General features: G+C 27.4%; 1 protein-coding gene across 1 annotated transcript; it reads right to left on the bottom strand.

Annotated features, from left to right (window-relative positions):
• Positions 1 to 3,781: 3,781 nt before the first annotated feature.
• Positions 3,782 to 20,022, bottom strand: LOC132934355 (abhydrolase domain-containing protein 2). The gene is made up of 8 exons (XM_061000662.1): positions 19,535 to 20,022; positions 19,026 to 19,459; positions 14,358 to 14,533; positions 14,093 to 14,260; positions 13,052 to 13,238; positions 12,552 to 12,746; positions 8,261 to 8,415; positions 3,782 to 6,325 (listed from the first exon to the last, which is right to left on the bottom strand). Exons 2-8 carry the CDS (start codon positions 19,178 to 19,180, stop codon positions 6,150 to 6,152), a joined length of 1,212 nt encoding a protein of 403 aa, XP_060856645.1. The 5' UTR covers positions 19,181 to 19,459; positions 19,535 to 20,022; the 3' UTR covers positions 3,782 to 6,149.
• Positions 20,023 to 21,209: the final 1,187 nt, after the last annotated feature.

The following is a 21,209-nucleotide window of genomic DNA, read 5'->3' on the forward strand; positions in this document are numbered from 1 at the left end:
GACTGAAGAAGAAATTGAAGAAATTGAAGAGATTTTACAATGTTCAACGATTAATTATACATGTGGTGTATGTAAAATTGAAATAAATGAAGTGGAAAATCAAGATGAAGCTGGATCTATTATGTGTAACTTATGTAGAAAAAAAGAACAGATTAAAATGCAACGAAAAGAAGGTTCTGATGGCATTAAAACATTTGCTGAAAAAATGTTGCAGGTAAATTTTTAAACAACACAATTTTAAAAATAAAATAAAAATATTTATAATTCTTTTTTATAGACTAGTCATGCAGCTGTTCTAGACCTTGAAGTTAATGATTGTGTGGTAATGGCCGTTCCAAAAGTCGACAGAGGGCCTACAGATCCACCAAATATTATATGTTTAGTTGTTGAAAAAAAAATAAACTGTATAAGCTAGGAACTAAACATGGAATGATTAAAGGATGGTATGGAGGAGATTGTTTAAAAAAATGTGAGAGATTTTTAAAGAGTGACGAGATTGTGTTGGATAAAGAGCAAACTGTTCGAGAAACTGTGACAGTCATAACAGGGGGACAAGGTTTTTCTTCTTGTTCATGTAAATCGAAAAGCCCATGTCAAACATCAAGATGTGCCTGTTTTAAAAAAAAAATGTTGTGCAATAGTCGTTGTCATAACTCTCAACCTTGTAAAAATAAATAATAAAATATAGAATTAAGTTTAAGAAAATATATAATTTTAATTATAATTTTTTAATTTTCATATTTCTTTATATTTAAACGCTATTATAATATAATACAGTATTATTATACATATTAATAGTAATAGTAATTTTACACAATGTGGATAAAATGAATTTCATCCACTTCATGAAGAGGTTAAAAAATTGTCCATATGGTGTAGTAAAAAGTCATTTTCACTAAATGGATACATTTCACTAAATGGATGCGACATATACAAGTTGTCAGTCGTGTATAGTAACATAAGTACCTTAAAAACGAATCAGTTAATTAAAGACAACTTGTCACATCTCTACAGTACTCAACAGTGTATTCTTCACTTCATACTTCTTAAGTTATATTTGTCTATTTAATGTATATTTGAATGTATTTTTTTTTTGTTTCTATTTATTGATAAACTTAGACGAAAAATATGAATATTATATTTATATTTTAAATTTCAGCTATATAATTTTTTTAATACATATATAAAATTTTAATTTTATAATTTATACATTACTTATGTTTGTATCTTATGTAACTATGTACCTTATACATAAAATATATATAGAATTTAAACAAGTAAATGCAATTTTTAAGTCTTATACTGTTTATATATTATGATGAATTTACAATTGATATTGATAAGTGGTAGTTAGGTTTTTAGCTATTTTAAATTAAGATTTTTGTATTTTTATGTTGGAAACGCTGGTTAGGTAAAACTAAAAATATTTTTTCCCGGGAAATTTTATGTTTCTAAGGTTGGCATAACCGATCTCCCGAAATTTGATTTTGATGATATCTCGCTGTTATCAAAATCGGGAAATCTGTCCCAGCCACTGTCTAGTTTGAGTTGTACTAGTTACAGACCATGGGGTTGGTAGTCAATTATTATCAGCATTATAACCTAATCACATGATTATTGTAATTAGCGGTTGGCAAGCAATAGATGGCCAAAAGAGTTGTAAATCACACAATATGGTAAATCCAATTGCGCAACTAGGGCTAAAATGTTGGGGGGGGGGCTATAGCCCCCACCTGATATTAAATTAAAAGTAACCCATGGGGATGATGCCCCACACCACTATTTATATTCACATAAAAATATAAAAAAACCTTACAAAAATAAATATATTTATTTACTCAAATTTCATTTTTCACAATAATAGTATACTATATCTGTGGTAATCAAAATAAAAATCCCCGGTCTACAATATTAGTTTATATTACTCACAAACACATGAAAATGATTGAGCAAATATTTTTTAAACATATAATTAGTGTAATTATCACATTAATAATATTTAATTACAAATACATACTATTATAGTATTATAGGTATACACTATACATATTTTATATCATTGAAAAAATTAAAAATGAAGTAGAGATTAAAGAAAAATTGAATTAGAAAACCAATAAATGTTTAAAATTATAATTAATACACATATAGGTTTAAAATTATAATTTTTAGACATTTACAATAATGATTTTTTTTATTTTATTTATCATATAATATATCCCCAAAATAAAATATTACATTTCTTAATAATATTTTGACAATAAGCAAAATGTAAATATTAATAATAATTATTATTATTATTATTAGAAGTCGATTCCACAAGTTTTACTTACAGGTACAATATTTAAAAGATTATAAAACAAAAAATAAAAATATTTCAAATTATCAATGTCAAATAATCAAAATAATTATCAAATAAATAATCAATGAATGTAGGTAGTAGGTACCTAATCTTTTAAAAAAGGCTATTAACATAATATGTTGTTTAAAATCGTGATTCAAAACCAAATAATATTATTGTTGATTTTTGAAAATTATTTATTATATTTTAATTTTTTTAATGAAAAGTAGGTAATAGGTATACTATACTACTAGTAAGTATAACATAATTTTAATTGAATATTAATATTATGATAATACACTAATTAGCTTTTAAAAAAGAATTGATCAATCAATTTCGTATACCTAGTTTTCAGTAACATTATAATCTGGGGGTTTATTTTCCTAGTCTGGGATTTTTTTCCAAGATTGTCCATCGGGAGTTTTTTTCCGGGAATTTTTAATTCAAAATTCACTGTCTTTATAGTCTATACTTTAGTTAGTGCATATTCAGTTTTGTATGTATAATAATCTTACCAATATATACCGACATAAATTGTTTTCTCAAAACAAATACAGGCATACAACTAATGATATTTATCATAGGCAATAAAAAATAATTGTAAAGTTTAAATAAAAATTAAACAATTATAAAAAAAAAAGTAGGAAATACAGTTTAATTTTTAAGATTTATTAATATTTTAGGAAACAAATGAATAATTTATTTTGCAATGGCTATTAAAAGATTTTTTTAGTGGGGGGGGGGGGGGGGGGGCTAAGCCCTCTAGTTGCGCTAATAGGTAAATCGCTTACAAAACATACTTATATTTCTAGCATTAATATAATGTGTATAGTTGTTACAAACTAACAAAAAGTAATTTAGATAGGCACTTAAATATTGCATTTAATCCACTTAAAATTCTTTTATTTTACCAATATACATATAGTCTATTCCATGAGAGAATAATCAGTCTTGTCAGGGCCGCACATCCCCCACCAACTTCCCTGTGTTAACGTGATCACGTGGTTCTAGACGCACCAATCAAATCATTCGTGATGCGCGAAAAGTGATTATTCTCTCGCGGAATAGACTATAGTATGAAGTACCTAACATTTTAGCATCGATAATAGGCAATAAATAATTATTACCCAATACACTATACTATTTGGATGAACCGTTCAGCAAGTGTTATTTGTGTATTGTAATGTTGTAGAAGCCCTTTACATTAAAATACATTGTGAACAACAGTATTTTATTTCAACTAAGCGATATAGCATTACGTTATTTTTGTATATTATTTATTCTATTTTTTTTTTTTTTTTGGTAGGATGAACATAACAATTTTAATTTGATATAATTGTATATTGTTTACATAAGGAATATGCAAACATGGAGTGTATAATATACAATATATATACGGAAAAGTGTTTGATTCAAAAGAAACTTAAAAAACATTTTTATAAGTACACTGTAACATTAGATATATTTAAAACAGATTATTTTTTTTTTAACATTCTAAGTTTACATACAGGGTTTTAGAATAGTTTAAAACATTTAGTTATTTGTACACTCAAAAAGTTTTTTAGCTTTCTTAGGTACCCTGTACTTAAGTTATGTATGTAATGTATGTATAAATAATAAGTTGCATATACAGTCATATTAATATCTTAAAATAAACAATAAATAGGCTTTCATTTAAAATAAAACAAATAAATACAAAATAAAATATAGGTACATAAATATATATATATAAATATATATATAACTTAATGAGTAATCATACAAATGTAATTTAATTTTCATTAGTCCAAGATATTGAACCATGATAAACAAAACATAATCAATCAATTATCTGTTTATAAATTAATAAAGAGGTAACAAATAAGGCTCGCTAAAATCATAATTTGTTACATTAAAGTTGAGCTTACCATACGCTAGTTCTACAATAATATCATGATATTTTTGTTAATGCATCATTTCTCAACTTGAAAAAAAAATAGAATACAAAAACCCTATAATGTTAGTTTGATATTTTTAATTAATTTCATTAACAAAATCGTAATGGAAAATATCAAAAATCTTCTAAATAAATTATAATTAGGGGGGGGATAAAAAAGACACAATTATGTGTTAAAATGACAAAAATGTATTATATGAATTATTGGCGATGTATGTCAGTTGTACAAATGAAAAAACCTGAATTAAAAAAATAAATTAATATAAATGAATTAAGGAACTTTCATATTAAGAGAAACCATATAATTGTGTTGGAATGAACAAATTAAGTGTTTATGTTAAGTTAATATTTATTGAAAACATCAAATATACGAGATAGAAAAATTAGATATTGAACTATACTCTATTCAGGTTAAGAGTATACCTGTTTCGCACATGCAGACTGAGCTGCTGAACCCGTGGGACCCCCTAGGCAACTACTAGATGCTTTGTTATTGGATATTAATGGTCGAAAATCATCATAAATCACGTTCGATGTGCATCTATAGGTGGGAATGTGCCAACACGACCAGTTTTTGTTGGCCGGCCGGTAATCAATGATCCTGAATAGAGTATAATATTTATTCTATTCTATTCATTAACTGAAAATTAGTCTTTGGAATAAAAAATTTTCTTTTTCGTTCTGATAGAACAAAATAAATTAAAATTAATAAAAAAGTGAAAAAATTATAATTTAGTTCTAAAAGAATATAAAACATATTTGTATTATTATTATTATCATTAAAAAAACAATTTAAAAAAAAAACAATAACTAAATGATATTTTAATAAATATTTTGAACAAGATTAACTAAATTATAAAATGAAAATGAAAATAAAAATAATAATAATTAAAGAATATAAATTTAAAAAATATATATAATAAATTATTGTCTTTTTTTATATAAATTATTATTGTTTTAGTCAAGTTGATACATGACAACAAAAAACCTTTTTTCCAACACTAAGGTAAAATAACAAATTGTATTCATATTTTCATTGTTTGTACTGAAATAGAATCTATTTAATAGATTACATTTATTTATTTAACTGACGATAATTTTTCATTATAAAAGATATTTTTTAAAAAATGCAGTTGGTAATTTATAAATAATAATAAGTAAATTTAACAGAAAAAATGCTCAAATTTCCAAGAATAAACATTTAATTTTTTATTAAAATGTTCTAAAAAAAGTTGATTATCGGCAAAAAGTCCATTAGTTTAATTGTAAACACTTAGAATGTCATTCAAAATTTTCATAGGAATATATTATATAATATATAATATGTACAAGGGTTAAGATAATATTTTATAGTACAGTGCTAATGTATTATTATGTTAAATCAATACATTGATCAGTACATACAAATGTTATGTATAATAATGAAATAATAAGAAAGTTTTAGTTTGCGTGCAACTCAAAGCATTCAAACATACATGAAAATTAAGGAAAAACATAAAGAGCGTTTAAATAAATGTATATTGTGAAAATTTAAATTCAAATTTTAGAAATAATTGAAGAAGGAATAAGGTGAAATATAAGTTATAACTCACAATGATGTTTTTAAATAATTAATAAAAACAAAAAGGTATACTCAAATAACAAGCTGTATAAATAGTAGGGTTTATTTCACTAATTTTGCTTATTTTAAGTGGTTCAATTTGAAATTTAAGAAATATATGCTCAAACACAAAATTTCTTGATACTACCTACTATTTAATCTATTCTATAACAGATCAGGTATTACATCAATAGTAGTGTAATAAATAATGATACAAATCCCATTTATAGCATAGTATAAATACATATACATAAACTTGTATATAGTGGATGAATTCAGTAAACTGCTGTTTTTTTCATATCATCAAGACAATGTTCTCTGAGTCCCGGCAATAATGTTACTAAGGTCCGATCCAACCAGGCTATAGGATTAGGATACATAAATCCCCCTTCAAAGAATCCAAGGTGACCACCATGCATCAGTTCCATATACAATATATTGTCTTTTGATTCTAAAAAAAATTCATAAACAATATGTTAATGATCATAATATTATCACAATAATATATTATTTATTAATGAAAATTTAAATGTACAAGGTGCGGCAGAGCCGACTGACGAGTTTAACGAGCTCATTAACCGGAGATAAGATAAGAGCAGGCCTTAATTAGTGGTATATTTTGAATTGTACGATAATGCCATTTTTAGTCGTAATCATGGTCTGGACAGGTTAGGTTAGGTTAGGTGTACATCGTGGTTTCGTCGTGTGTGCGTATTACGAAAATAATCATTCTGTGATCGCTACACAGAGGGCTTTTCGTATACACTTCGGCATTCCACGTAACGAATCTATTTCTTCTGCTAACACTATTAAGTTTTGGATACGGCAATTGGAAGAAACTGGAAGTACCCTAAGTGGACTTGGACACGGAGCTCCCAGAACGGTAAGAACTCCCGAAAATGTGCAGTTAGTTAGAGAGTCAATTGAGCAGTCACCACCACGCTCTGCCCGGAAACAGGCGGTAGCTTTGGGAATCTCAGACCGTTCTTTGAGGAGAATTTTTCACGAAGATTTATCATTCCATCCCTATAAATTAATGCTTGTCCAAGAGTTACATGCTACTGACTACGACAACCGCAAAAATCTCCGTCAGCAAATTCTTTTGCGAATCCCTCCGACATCAACTTTTTTTCGTAGCGATGAGGCCCACTTTCATCTTTCTGGAACTGTAAATAAACAAAATTTTCGATACTGGGCTGCAAATAACCCACAACAGCTCCACGAAAGACCACTACACTCTCCTAAAGTGACAGTATGGTGTGGTGTGTCCCAATTTGGGGTGATCGGCCCGTACTTTTTTGAAGACGAGAACAGAACCGTCACTGTCACTTCCGCTCGTTATGTTGTGATGTTGGAAACTTATCTGCAGCATAGGTTGGAGGAAATGGCTGAATACCATGATTTAGAGAATGTATGGTTTCAACAAGATGGGGCTACAGCACACACAGCTCGAATTTCACTTGGTATCTTGCAACAAATGTTCCCTGGGCGGTTAGTCTCTCTAAGAGGAGACATAGGCTGGCCAGCACGGTCTCCAGATTTAAGCATGTGTGATTTTTTCCTCTGGGGCTACCTTAAGGATAAGGTTTTCAGACATCGCCCACATACCATAGAAGACCTTAAACAGAAAATCACCGAGGAAATCGAAGCCATACCAGTCGAAACGTGCCGAAAATCATATGAGAGCTTCAGAGATTGTCTACAACAGTGTATTGATGCTGACGTCCGCCATCTTCGAGATATAATTTTCAAACAATAATTTTTAAAAATGGGATTCAATACTTATTTTAATAAAAAAAAGTTTTTTTCTTTAAGTTTTACTGTTCGTTTTTTATAACCCTTCAAACTCGTCAGTCGGCTCTGCCTAACCCTGTATTATAGCTGAATATAACTGACTCAAAATTAGTTTTTGAAATGCAATGACAATAATTTATAAGATAATTAATACAATTTTACAGATAAAACTTGAGTTAAAAATAACATAACCCTATGTTATACAAATACAGAACAACTATAAATCTATATAAAGGCTAATACAAGCAAATAAAACAAGCTTCCATCAGAACTTAAATACATTTAATATTAATAGTAGAATAATTGTTTTTTTTATTGTTAAAATTAGATAAAAAAGGTATATGAATAAAACTTTTTTTCTATTACACTTGTATTAAGAATTGTTATTTGTACTTAAAATGTTAAAGTTTAAAGTGATTAAACATAAACTTAATGGTATTAGAACACATTTTAAAAAGTTTTATTAGAAACCTATGTTAGTACTCTAAACAGTATAATTTATATTACATTTTTAAATGTTAGAGAACAATGAAAAAAAAGTTAGATTAGATTAGCTTATATAATATTTAATAAAAATTAATTATTATCTCACTTGCAAAATTTTGAATAGGTATTAATAAATCTTCCGGCACCAATGGATCATCTCTTGAATTAATAAATATCATTGGTGTTTTTACATTGTTTATGTAATGCAAGCAACTCGACCATCGATAAAACTCATGAAGGTTTTTAAAATTATTGACTTTTCTATAAAAAAAAGGTTTAAAAATGTATTGATTAATATTAAATATTTATTGAATTGAAATAATTCTCAATAGTAAATCAAGTTTAAGTCTTAAATTAAAAATTGTTATTGTCTCGGGTCTAATTATTACCACACTTCATCTCTTTCAGGTATTTTAAATTTATTTTTAATTATATGTACAAAAACAATTGTTTAAATAGTATAAATATCCTTGGTATTTATATCAAACTATTACCTAAAACAAAACAGTTATTATGTTTGAATGTGAAAAGTTGATAAATCATAAATTATAGTGTGATAGTACTGTCATACTACCATGGCAATTGCTACTATAGAATTATGTACGCGACGACAGTTTCTTGACAGTTACTGCCATGGCCATCACTTACTGTCAACATGTAAACAGGCTATAATGTGCACTAATTTGAATTAATGTTATAGGTTTTTAGGTTTTTTTATATTCAGTTATACACTTTTGTGAAGTTTGTTGATATTATAACCATTTCTTAATACTATGTGGTGTAATGTTGTTCGTGATTGGTGTTATGTAATATCACATATATTATTTTACTTAATATTATTTAAGTTACCCATTTGTTTTAATACTTTACTGTATACCAATTACTTTAATATAGTATATTTAATTTTATGCTTAGTTAAATAATTTTAGAAGTAACCTGAAAACTTGATGATAGAAATTGTCTGAAACTAGAAGTTACCAAATTTAGATTTACTATTTACAGATAAAATTATATGAGTAATCTATTGAATATTATAATTTTATTGATAATAAAATACATTGTGATCTGTGAGTATCATATTTTATTAGAATAGTGCTCTGTTAAGTAGCTGACCATTTTTTTATGTATCAACGATTATAATTATATTTATAATAAATAAAACATGTGCCACATGAAACATTCCGATACTGAAAAAAGATGATATGTTCTCCAATTAAAGAATAATAAGCAAAAATCTTGATGTAATATACAATACATATTCTATAATCAGATGATCAACCAGAATAAATATTAAACATTTTACGAATCTCTAATGGGATGAGTAAAGCTCAGAAAATTTCAATACATTTGGGTGTTTTTTTAACACTTAGCACAAGCTTTCCAAATGTGTTTCAAGTATGGAATATTTTATAAAAAAAAATGTTTGGCGCATTCTATAACATTGTAAGTTAATTTGTTTACCTACTCTAGTAATATGACAACAAATTAATTAGCTCAAGATTGAAATATAAACATAAATAACACAAATTTATTATATTCTTTAAAATAAATATTTTATTTGGGCAATTTAGGAGTTTTTAAGTTATAAATGCATTTTTATGCATTTAAATCCCAGCCTAGAAGTGAGCCATATGACAGTCTATTTTTTAAGATAGCAAAATACATATTTTAATATTAATCATTAATATAAAATATTTTTATATTATATTGGGTATTCCTTATGTTGTATTACACATGGTTTTTAAACGCATCGTTTTCAATTTTAAAATACAATAATAATATATGAACTTACTATACAATCATAACTATTTGATTAATTACATTTATTATCAATAATAATTTTGCGTACTTAAAATAGTTTAAATTTAATACTTAATTATGTGGCTGAGAAGGCAATCATTTTTGGTTATGATTTCAATAATATTTGAACACCCATAATAATTAATACACTACACCTGATGTACCTATTTATTTTGACTGTTTATAGAAATATTTAGTGAATTATTAGTTTTAAATCATCATTACCTTTTTGGTAATCCAAATGAAGTACTCAAACATATTTTTGTTATATATGATATACTACATTTTTTTTATTATTTAAAAAAAAAATACCTAAATAAAAAAAAATTATTAGGTACTTTATATTTAAATTAAATGTTGTTTTGCATACAATGTAATTATTGGTAGTAATATAAAAGTTCTTAAGATACCTGATAACAATTTCAAAACTGTCATTTGATAACTTACTGACGTTACTGCACTCATCATATTTTTTTGTTTCAGCATGTTCGAGTTGTCATTAGAAATTTTACAGAAAATTGTATTATTTTTAAAGTACAATAAAACAAAAAATTCTATCAGTGCTAAATCTAGTGATCTTAGATACTATTTAATAGGTCTGTGATTCCCAATCCACTTGTCTGGATATTCATGATTTAAGAATATATTCCAGAAGCTGTTATATTGCCCATCTAGCTGAATGAAATATTATATTTTCTTTCACTTACACTAAGAGTTTTATTATTTTTAACGAGATACACAATTAATATAAAATTATTAACGGTTTAGGCATTTTAAAGCATGACTAGGCTAGGTTAGGTCAACAGTTAGGTTCCCTTAAAAAAATATCAGAACGATCACAATAGGGTCAATAAAAATAACAGCCTGGACAATTTTTCAGAGTTATTAAGTACATCCATTTCTCAAAATAAGTAGATTAAAGCTGGACAAATAATGAGTTTAAGCAATGTTTTAAGTATTTACATTTCAAAAAACGAAAAACGGTGATTTCACTAAATACAATATGTTTTACTACTATGTCTGCACCATGCCTTATTATTTTTAAAACTGTCATAAGGTTCTTACCATCCATCTGCATCACTATCTCCTAACTATTTAACAATATGCATTTAAAATGATTTATATTTTGAATGTTATTTTAATATATGCCAAACACTGCTTTCCAATCCCTAATAACTAATTTGTTTTTTATTTAGGTATTATATATATATTAATATTTAATACATTTCTAAGTGTATAATTTTTAATCTAACTAATTATCATTTGATACAAAATTTTCTTTTCTAAATCATTATCAAAAAATATTCATTACTAATCCAACTCCACAAAAAGTATTCACATTGATAAATAAATATGTTTATGACAAATTTACAAAAGAACCTCGATAAGTTGAACAGCAATAACTCGAAAACGTTAATAAGTTGAAATAAATGCTGTTCCCTCGCCTAATCTAACCTAACCTTAGCAAGTCAAAAACCTCAACATGCAGAGTAAATTTAATTTCCGTTGAATTTTGACTTATTGAAGTTTCACTATATATTCCGATACGGATGGCAATCAATGTGTTAATGAAAACATAATATTATTGGCAACCATGCCTAAAACCGTAACTTTTATATTTTTGTCTTGTTCTACTTCAAAATATATCGTTTTATTTTTATTTTGGACACCACTTGTTCACAGAAATTGTCAATAAGATATTTGAGGCACAATTTTTAAACATTATTTTCCTTTAAAAAATTAATTAAGTTTCAAATCCTAGTGATAACTTTACTTATAACTTATAAAACTAACATTTAAATATATCTGTAAGTGTTTTTTTAACTAACTATAGGTGTAAGTTTAGATTTTTACATGAGTCAGAAATATTTAATTGTTTAGCAGTATCTGAAAGACTTTCTGTTTATTAGTAGAACCATATAAAAAAATTACCAATATTTACAAAGGACTAAAAAAGTTTCAATTTATTTCTATTATTAAGAATAAATTTAGATAACCAGAATATTTTTGAAATCATAATTTAAATAAGCCATTAGCCAAATATTTACATAAATAGTCTGTTCTGATACAATAGTAAAATATGTTGACTGTGGATAATTATAGTGTTATTAAATAAAGACAAAAAATAGGTAATTAAAAAGTACCTTCAGTCACCTAATTAAATATTAAAATGTAAGTCATTTATCAGTAATCAAAAATAACTAACGTAATAAATAACTATGTTTGAAGCATTTTCCCCCCAAAAATTAATACATTTTTTTTTTTGTGTTCCCTTATATTATTGTCTATTTAAGTTTTTTTTTGAAAGATATGAATTTATATTAAAAGATTATTTTTATAAAAACTGTAACTCAAGTAAATTAAAAATATAAATAGGTAATACCTACTTATTAAGAAAATACATTTTTTAAACACAAAAATCATAACTATACGTAAATTTCTTCAATGAATTATTATAAGAATATTTATAAAAAATTTTTAATAAAATACTAACTAATAATTTATCAAAAGTATAAATCAAAAAACATTACATAATAGAATTACAACATAAAATAAATGTAACATTAATTATTCTATAAATTAATTAAAAACTTCACCTGGTATAAGCATCATCAAGTTCTGGTAATGTAGCAGCAGATATTATATCTTTTTCAATTAATGAATATTGTTCTTTAATGTCATCAGCCAATAGTTTACTTCTATGTTTCAAAATTAAAGCTTTTATTGCTTCTGTTAATGCGTACAAATAAAGTCTTCGGAAGTTTTGCCAATGTAATAAAACACCAGTAGCCCTAAATAATTAATAAAAATTATTTTTATTTTTCAAATTGTTGTGCTTAAAGAATAATATTATGTAATCCAGTTTATGGACTAGTTTATATGTGAAGCAGCTAAATCTAAAACCCGAGCCATTTAATTGAACAATACAATAAACAATGATATTTTAATACCAATATTTAATATTGATATCTTTGTACCTAAAACAAAATAAAACCTGAACTAAATATTACCTATATAATTTAAATAATATATAAATGTAACAAATTACAAAAATAAATAATAAATATCATATATTAATATGATAAATTTTGCTTACTTCAATGCATCATATGGTTGACATATGGATACTCCAGCAATAACACTACTTGGTCTATTATGACGAGATTCTCCAAGGTATTTAGTAACCAAGTTACCACCCATACTATATCCAATAATTATAATTTTAGTATTTGGATAATGTTCTGATAAATTGCAAAGCATTACATGAAGATCATCTGTGTGACCTGTAAATTAACATTTAACATTATATGTATAATAACTTGGGTAGTTTTCATTGAAATTGTACTAAATACTATAGCTTTAGACTTATTTTGTTGTTATCATTGACAATATATATGATATTATACATGTATATACATACTATATAATATTATATTAAATATTTATTTAAAGACAATGTCAATATTAATTAGTGATGGGCATAATCGAGACATTATCATAATCAAGATATCACTCGAAATATTAATATACTAGATACATCATAATTGACAGTTTATTTGATCAAAATTATCAAAATATTTAATAGTACCTAGTAATGGGAATTATTCAATTAACGAATTAAAACAATGGCTCGAAACCAAATTTTTAAATTAATTAAATTATTTAATTAATTCTAATTTTATTAATAAATAAAACTAATTAATTTACTAATTTGATTATGATAGTTAAAATTAAAAATAGTGTTCCCATGAACATCATTTGCAATATAACTTAGTTCTCGATTATACATTTCGAGATCAAGAATTGATTGTTTTCAAAATAAACGAGATTACTCAAAAAAATTACTCAATTAGAAATAATATACAAAATATATCGATTATGTCCATCACTAATATTAATTTATTAATAACTATTATTAAACTACAAACAAAAAATAAAATACATTATTTTTATTGTTTATGTATGAAGGTATGGCTGAAGTTTTTTGTTTTCTAACATTAAAATTATAAATAATAAGACATAATTTATAATTTATTTATTGAAAACATTGAATTCAATAATTTCAAAACATTATTAATTGTGCCTATGTATCAGCAATTTTTAAAGACAATAATTATAAGTATTTAAATTTTTTTACCATATGTGAATATTCTAGAAGCAGTAACAGGTACATTATGCAAAGCTCCCACATGGTTAAGAACTGCACATCTATAGCCTTGGTTTTGAGTATAATTAACAAATGTTCGAATATAATCACTCTCTGAAGAGTTGCAAATTCCAGGAACTATAACTACAGTAATGCCCTCTAAAAATAATAAATAAAATGTTTTAATTTCTGTAATACATAGTTTAATTTTAACTAAAGTAAATTAAATGCAATATTTTAAAAACAATTCAATCACCTAGGTCTGGTTCATTCAAAGTTGGCTTAAATAGATCATATGTAAGAGTAGTTCCATCGTCAAGAATTAAGAATCTTCTGTCTCCTTTAGGACATGGGCATCTCACTCTACCAAAAACACTGTACAAAATAGTTTGAACATGACCACTGAATCCCCACAATCGAGTTGGTACATATCTGGAAAAGAAATCAAAAATTATTTAATAATATTAAAAGGTTTTAAAACCTGAATACTAGTAAATAAGTATAATCAAGCATAGCCCAAGACAATTAAAAACTAACTTAAATACCTAACTCAATACTTTAATGCACTTAGAAAATGTTCATGCAAAACATAAAGTCCAAAAATCAATTTTTCTGGTTTATTAGTATATTTTAGTTTAAAAATATCTACAATATGGTATATTATTCATTTAAGTCCCAATATTATTTAAATATGTTAAATAAACAATTTAAAATTTGAACTAAGTTCATTCGAGTTTCCTAAATATGCAGAACACTTTAAATCCACATGTGGACTTAATGCGTTAGGTATGCATGAATCGTAGTTAAAGTAACATGCAAAATTGATTAAGTAAATTTTTAATCTTTAAAATATTATTATTTTAACCATTATTGAACAGTTAGAATTAAAATGATTAGGTTTTATCGAGGATTTTATCTTTGATTATAAATATTTATACCTATCAAATTTAAAAAAAATTTGTTTAATAAATAAATATATTTTGATTATGACAAAATAATAATAATATTATTACAATAGTACTGGTTGTACGGAAATGAATTGATTTTGATAAATCTAGGTTGTGCCAAATGTAACCAAATTTTGTTTTTGCATGTTTTAATTGATTTTTTTTTAAGCAAAGTAGTTATTTATGAATGGTTGTAAATAATATGGCGCTTTGAAGTTTATAATTCTTATTATAGTTAAAATCGGGGTTAAAATACAAATAACTACGTTGGACTTAGTGACTTTTGCATAGTTTACATTGAGGTTTACATGAACTAAGTGTGTTTTGCTTGATTAAAATAAGTTTTATTTACAACTCAATATCTAAACCATTGTATTACTTATACCCTGTAGTTATCTAAATATTAAAATATTGGTAAGCATTTATCTACATAAATTATCAAAACTTTAAATTTAGTTGAAATGAGGTGCGTATATCATTTTTGATAAGTCCAATGTGTTCATAAAAATTCTTATTGACCTCTGAATCAGCCAAATAAAATATGGAAAGATAAAATAGCATAATTAACCTTTAAATCTAAATGCAATAAATTAAAAAGTTTACAGATTATTTTCAAAAGATCTGAAAACACCGGCTAAATTAAAATTGTTAAAAATTAACTAAGTTCCCAGCATTAAAGTGGATAATACTTAGATAAGTTATCTAGTTATTTAATGAATGAAAGGTTAGCAAGGATGATTAGGACAAAAGCCTTTATTACATAAGAACTCAAGAATCACTCATACTAGATGAAACATCATTTTATAATCATAAACACTAATTGACTTTAGTTCTATCAAAATATTTTACAACTTGGAATACTTTGTCTACTATTTCTTGTAACTATTTTAATATTTAAGTGCATATAAGTGTTGTTTGAATAAATAAATCCATGTTCTCTGAAGTAAACAATCGAGTAAACAATGGTTACCTGGCCCTAGTCTAAACAGATTTAGACTTGTATAATATGCAATTTAAAGTTACTATACTATATAGGTACAATTGAATGTATGCTTAAATTATTTTGAATATGATGTGTTGAATAGATATTCATAAGACATGTGTTTTCCAATTGTTATTTTATTTTAAACATTTGTAAAGTTTACATATTGCAATAATTATTGTATTATCATTCATAGGTACCTACATAATTTACAATTTACAAATTGAGAACTTATTTAATTTAATATTTGTTATTGTACTTGTACACCTAACTAAAAAACATAATATCATTAAACATTTCAATCTAGATATTAGTGGCTATATTATGATATATTATATTTCTATCATCTAAAAATGCATTGAATAACATCAATCTATAAATTATTTATTCATTCAATATTATATAATTACCTATATGCCACATAATATTAACTAAATTTAAATGTTAATTTCAATTGAACCAATTTTTATAAAAGTTACTATTGTGGGTGAAAAGTGATAGTTTTTTTAATGACACATTACTTAAACAAAAAGAAAATTTTAAGTAAGTTATTGTTATTTTTATGATGTATAATAATTCAGGTACTGTCTAGTTGACATTTTAGTCATTATTAATACAATTTTTATCAATTTTATACCTTGTTATATTCTTATCTGGATTGTCATAAATAATAAAATATTAAAGGAATGACTAATATTTTTAATACCTGGGTACCAACACATAAAAGTTATAGGTACCTATTAAATATTGGACCGTTACCCAAATTTATTCATATTATGTTTACTACTCTTATATTCTTACATGCAAATTAAATAAAATATTTGAATAAGGTAAATATTTATTTCAATTTTTGCTTTGATTTTTGGTAATTGGTGCAGTTTTTATGAAAATGTTATCTATTTCTATAATTGTATTTCTTTAAATTATATCAGCCAAACATATTATTATTGCCAGAAATACCTTATAAATTAAATTGTCTAGGTACCTATATAATTATGTATATAATAGATAGCTAATTAAGTAATTATCATCGGAATACCGAAATGTATTGTAGTTTTATCAGTAATATGAAAAACATCAATAATATGGGTATCTACGGGTATATACATAATGGCATTGCATCAAAACTTAATGAAAAGCAGTAGGTACCTATAATTTAAAGTATTTAGTGTACCTAAGTATATGAAATTTGCTACCGATACAGCAATACATTGTAGGTTGGCTCGTTGGTTGGTATAGAAAGATCAGTTAGGGCCGTTTATACAATTTCAAAGTTAACCGGCATTTAGCCGGTTCAATTCTGCTGGTAATAAAATCTCTTATCAGTTGTATAGCGTTAACCGACACTTTACTGGACATTGTGAGAACGGCCCTTAAAATTTTAAATAGTATATATTGGCACCTAATGGACTGTTTTAATGAAAATAATTTAATTAATGATATAGGTGGATGATATTAAATTATTTGTTTTTTGCCTTTATTCGCAATTATAAACTAGTAAAAAAATGTATTACGTAACTTCCAATTTTTATCAAAATACCTAATAAAGGTTCGAGTAAAGGTTCAACTAAAAAAAAAAAATCTGTTAGGTACCTAGTACAAATTTGCAATTTAAAATTTAATTAGGTACAGTTAGAAATAGTTGAGAAAATAATTAAACTCGTATATATAATTGATTAAATTCATTATAAATCATACCTACTATATCTCTTATCCATGTAATTATAAACTAGGTACCTTGTTTCTCAATGTTCGACTACTACACAAATGTGCAATTGAGCAGCTCAAATAATATTTTAATTAAAACACATGTAAATATAATAATATAATTAGATAGGTATTATATTGTTATAGGTTATTAGAAATTAACGGAAAGCAATTTAAAATTGATTATAGACAAGTACTTGAATACATAAAAACTATTATAAAATATATTAAGTACCAACTAATTAGATAGTAATTACTAATGATACCCACAAACAAATTACTGAAGAAAAAGATAAAATGTTAATCGTTTTATTTTTTTAATAATGTCGTATTATATTATACTAATATATGAGGTCAATGGGTCATATGGATAATTTGACATTAGTGGTATAAGAAAAGTTAAATGGACATAAGTAATTTAATAACCAATAAGTAAGTATCCTATTATAACAAGTATTAGGTACCATTAAAAAATTAAAACTCCAGATTGTATATTTTATGCCTAATTTAGATACTTACCAACATACCTATTAATATACATAATTTTTTATACTTTTCATATTAAATAGGAAAATAAATTGGTACGTACACAATCAGAAATATAAAATTAGATCGAAATGTATCCCTTTCTATGACAAGTAAAATCTAGGTAAGTACTTAAGTATTCATAATATTATAGATAAGTAGGTCCAAAGTATTATACATTTATAGGCATAATAATAATTATAGATCATAAAACGATGTAAGTACTAGACACCTACCTAATATGGTTGGTTAAAATGGTTAAATACCTAGATGAATAATAGGTTATTTAAAATTTAGTTTCTAGGAAAATATCGCAAAAAAAGACAAATTCTAATTTCAACAGAATAGGTACATGAATACTGAGATAAATTTAAAAGAAAAGAGTAGCAAGTAGGTAGACAGTGAATATCAATGGTAACTTAAGTGTACAAATTATATTTAGAACACAACGCTTGAATACTGTCAAGTAGGTTATCTACTTATACCAAAACATGCACATGAATTTAAGTCATGGTGCCATAGTGGGTATGTTAACCATAAATTGCACGTGGAGTTGTATGCATTGTGTAAGTTTGTCAGTCACTAAGTATATTATATTATAATCAGGTAGCCTGGACAGTGTCGGTAGTATTTCGATTACTCCGGGGTCAAAGTTGAAGAAAATCGCAGTGTTTGGCAACAGATGCCTACCAACCGCGGACGGGTTACACAGTTTGGTAGCAGCGAGAATACAACTTTGAATGGATAGATAGTGTGCACTTACGGCTCCTCAAGTTGGGGCGCGAATTTGAGGACTCTGTTGAGGAACTGTTTGTCCCTGCAAAAGAAGGATGGTTTTTGAGGTTGGCTGGATACGTTGAGCATACGAAACACGGCGATGATGAAAACCGCGATGGCAGTCAAAACGGCCACAGACATGTTCCGCGGCCGCTGTCGTTTGTTCGCCTACGAGTACGATCAGTGGTTGTGGTGACGTTGGCGCCGGTGGACGCAGAGCGACATGGATAGGATCTCGTGTCGATGGAACACGGACTTGGTGCTCGGAGCTCCCGAAATATTCGGGGAAAACGGTCGAGTGTGCCTTCCGAAGAGCGGTATTCGCGACGTGTGCGTGGGTAGTCGTCGTCGCACTGAGCAGCCCGCGCGCCGGGTCCTGACTTCTCTGTCGACGACGACGACGATGATGATGAAAAATACCTAATAAAAAGTAAAATTCGATAAGTATTTTGGGCGGGAAAAAGTCGATAGAAGGTAAAAAAAATAAGTAGGTACCGCCTACGGTGTGCGGGCGTCGTGAATTATTCAAAAAGTTTGCGGAACGTACGCGACGGACACGGACGCACACGGCAAACACGCACGCACACGGCACCAAGGCAGTACGGCTCTCACTCACACATGCACAGTACACACACGCGAACACACACGGCACACACACACACACACACTCTATACACACTATAGTCACACCACCGGTCGACGGTCGGTCGGCGCGCGCGTCCTCGTATTATCGTATTACGTGATGTACTACACACTGCCACCGTATGGTTATTTTTTTTTTCTGGACAGTGTTAGATCTCCATCACTCGAGCGATAAAAAAAAAATCTGCAGTATTGCACTTTGCTCTAATATTATTACAATATGTAAAATCATGTATATTTTACATTCTTTAGGCCAGCGATAAAGGCTAAGGAGATAACCGGCGTCGGTGGTAGACGTACTCGCCCGCCAGTCTACACTCCACGCGAGTTGCGAACGTTATCAATTATGCATGCTGCTACACGATAGTACATAATATTATATTAACCTCATGTTAATATGCGTGTGGGTCTGTCATTAAAAACATCAGCTTTTAAGTATACATTACAATAATGATGATGATGATGATAATAATAATAGTAATGATATTTTCGAGTCGATAACGCGAGAGATAGCTGCCGTTTTTGGCTGTTGGGCGTGGCGGCAATGGCGGGGTCACGGGGATTTTGAACCGACGCGCCCGTGGCACTGTGGCGGTGGCAGTATTCGAGCACCAAGTCCGCCGGAAAACGTCGAAAGAATTATTAGTCATTCCTATTATATTATTATTTTTAACATTGAATATAATGTTAATATAATACAAATATATTATATTGGGAATACTAATATCCTCGTACCTACGTCATATTAACACGTCGGACGGACGGCTGAAATCCAATCGAATGAAGCTCCCACCGTTCGATTTGACTATAATATGATATTTTATTACTCGCGATTTATAATTATTATAAATCTATTATAGATCTGTGATTAAATTATTATCTTTTTTCGTTTGTATTTTTCCTGCGAAAACCGTTTCCCCTTCACGAGGCCACTATTGCATACGCCGCCTAGATAGCGCCATCACACCCTTCCACTCGGCGACTCAATGCCGATTATTTTCCTCTTTTTTTTTCCCCCATTCCTGCGTTTTCATTATTCAAACTTTTTCTCTCCACAACGTCCGCCGTCGCGCTTACACTATTGCGTCGTGTTTTCGATACGCGCGTTATATCGATTTTATTTCGTACACATGCTCGCGCACACTCACATACCATATTGTATTAGATGTATAGCCCATATAGGTACCTACAGACAAACGCGTGCGCACCGACGTTAATATTATATTATTCTATTACGTTATATATTTTCCATGTTATTTATCATAGGACAGAGTTGTGCTGAACACGAATTATTGGAGAACCCCGCGAGAAACCTGCTGCAGGTCTCATATCGTACCTACCCCACTAATGTTCTGACGTTATAGAACAACTATACCGGGGCAGTCGTACTGCAGTAGAAAATGTACCAAAGCTGAGTTGTTACGACACAGTTGTGGGCTATTAGAATTAAATAATCATAATAGGCATTATGCTGTATTATTTTTGATTCTATTATTCCGAAGTCCTCTCGTATTTTCATCCCATGATA

Source organism: Metopolophium dirhodum, chromosome 1, assembly GCF_019925205.1.
Source record: "Metopolophium dirhodum isolate CAU chromosome 1, ASM1992520v1, whole genome shotgun sequence".
NCBI classification, from domain to species: domain Eukaryota; kingdom Metazoa; phylum Arthropoda; class Insecta; order Hemiptera; family Aphididae; genus Metopolophium; species Metopolophium dirhodum.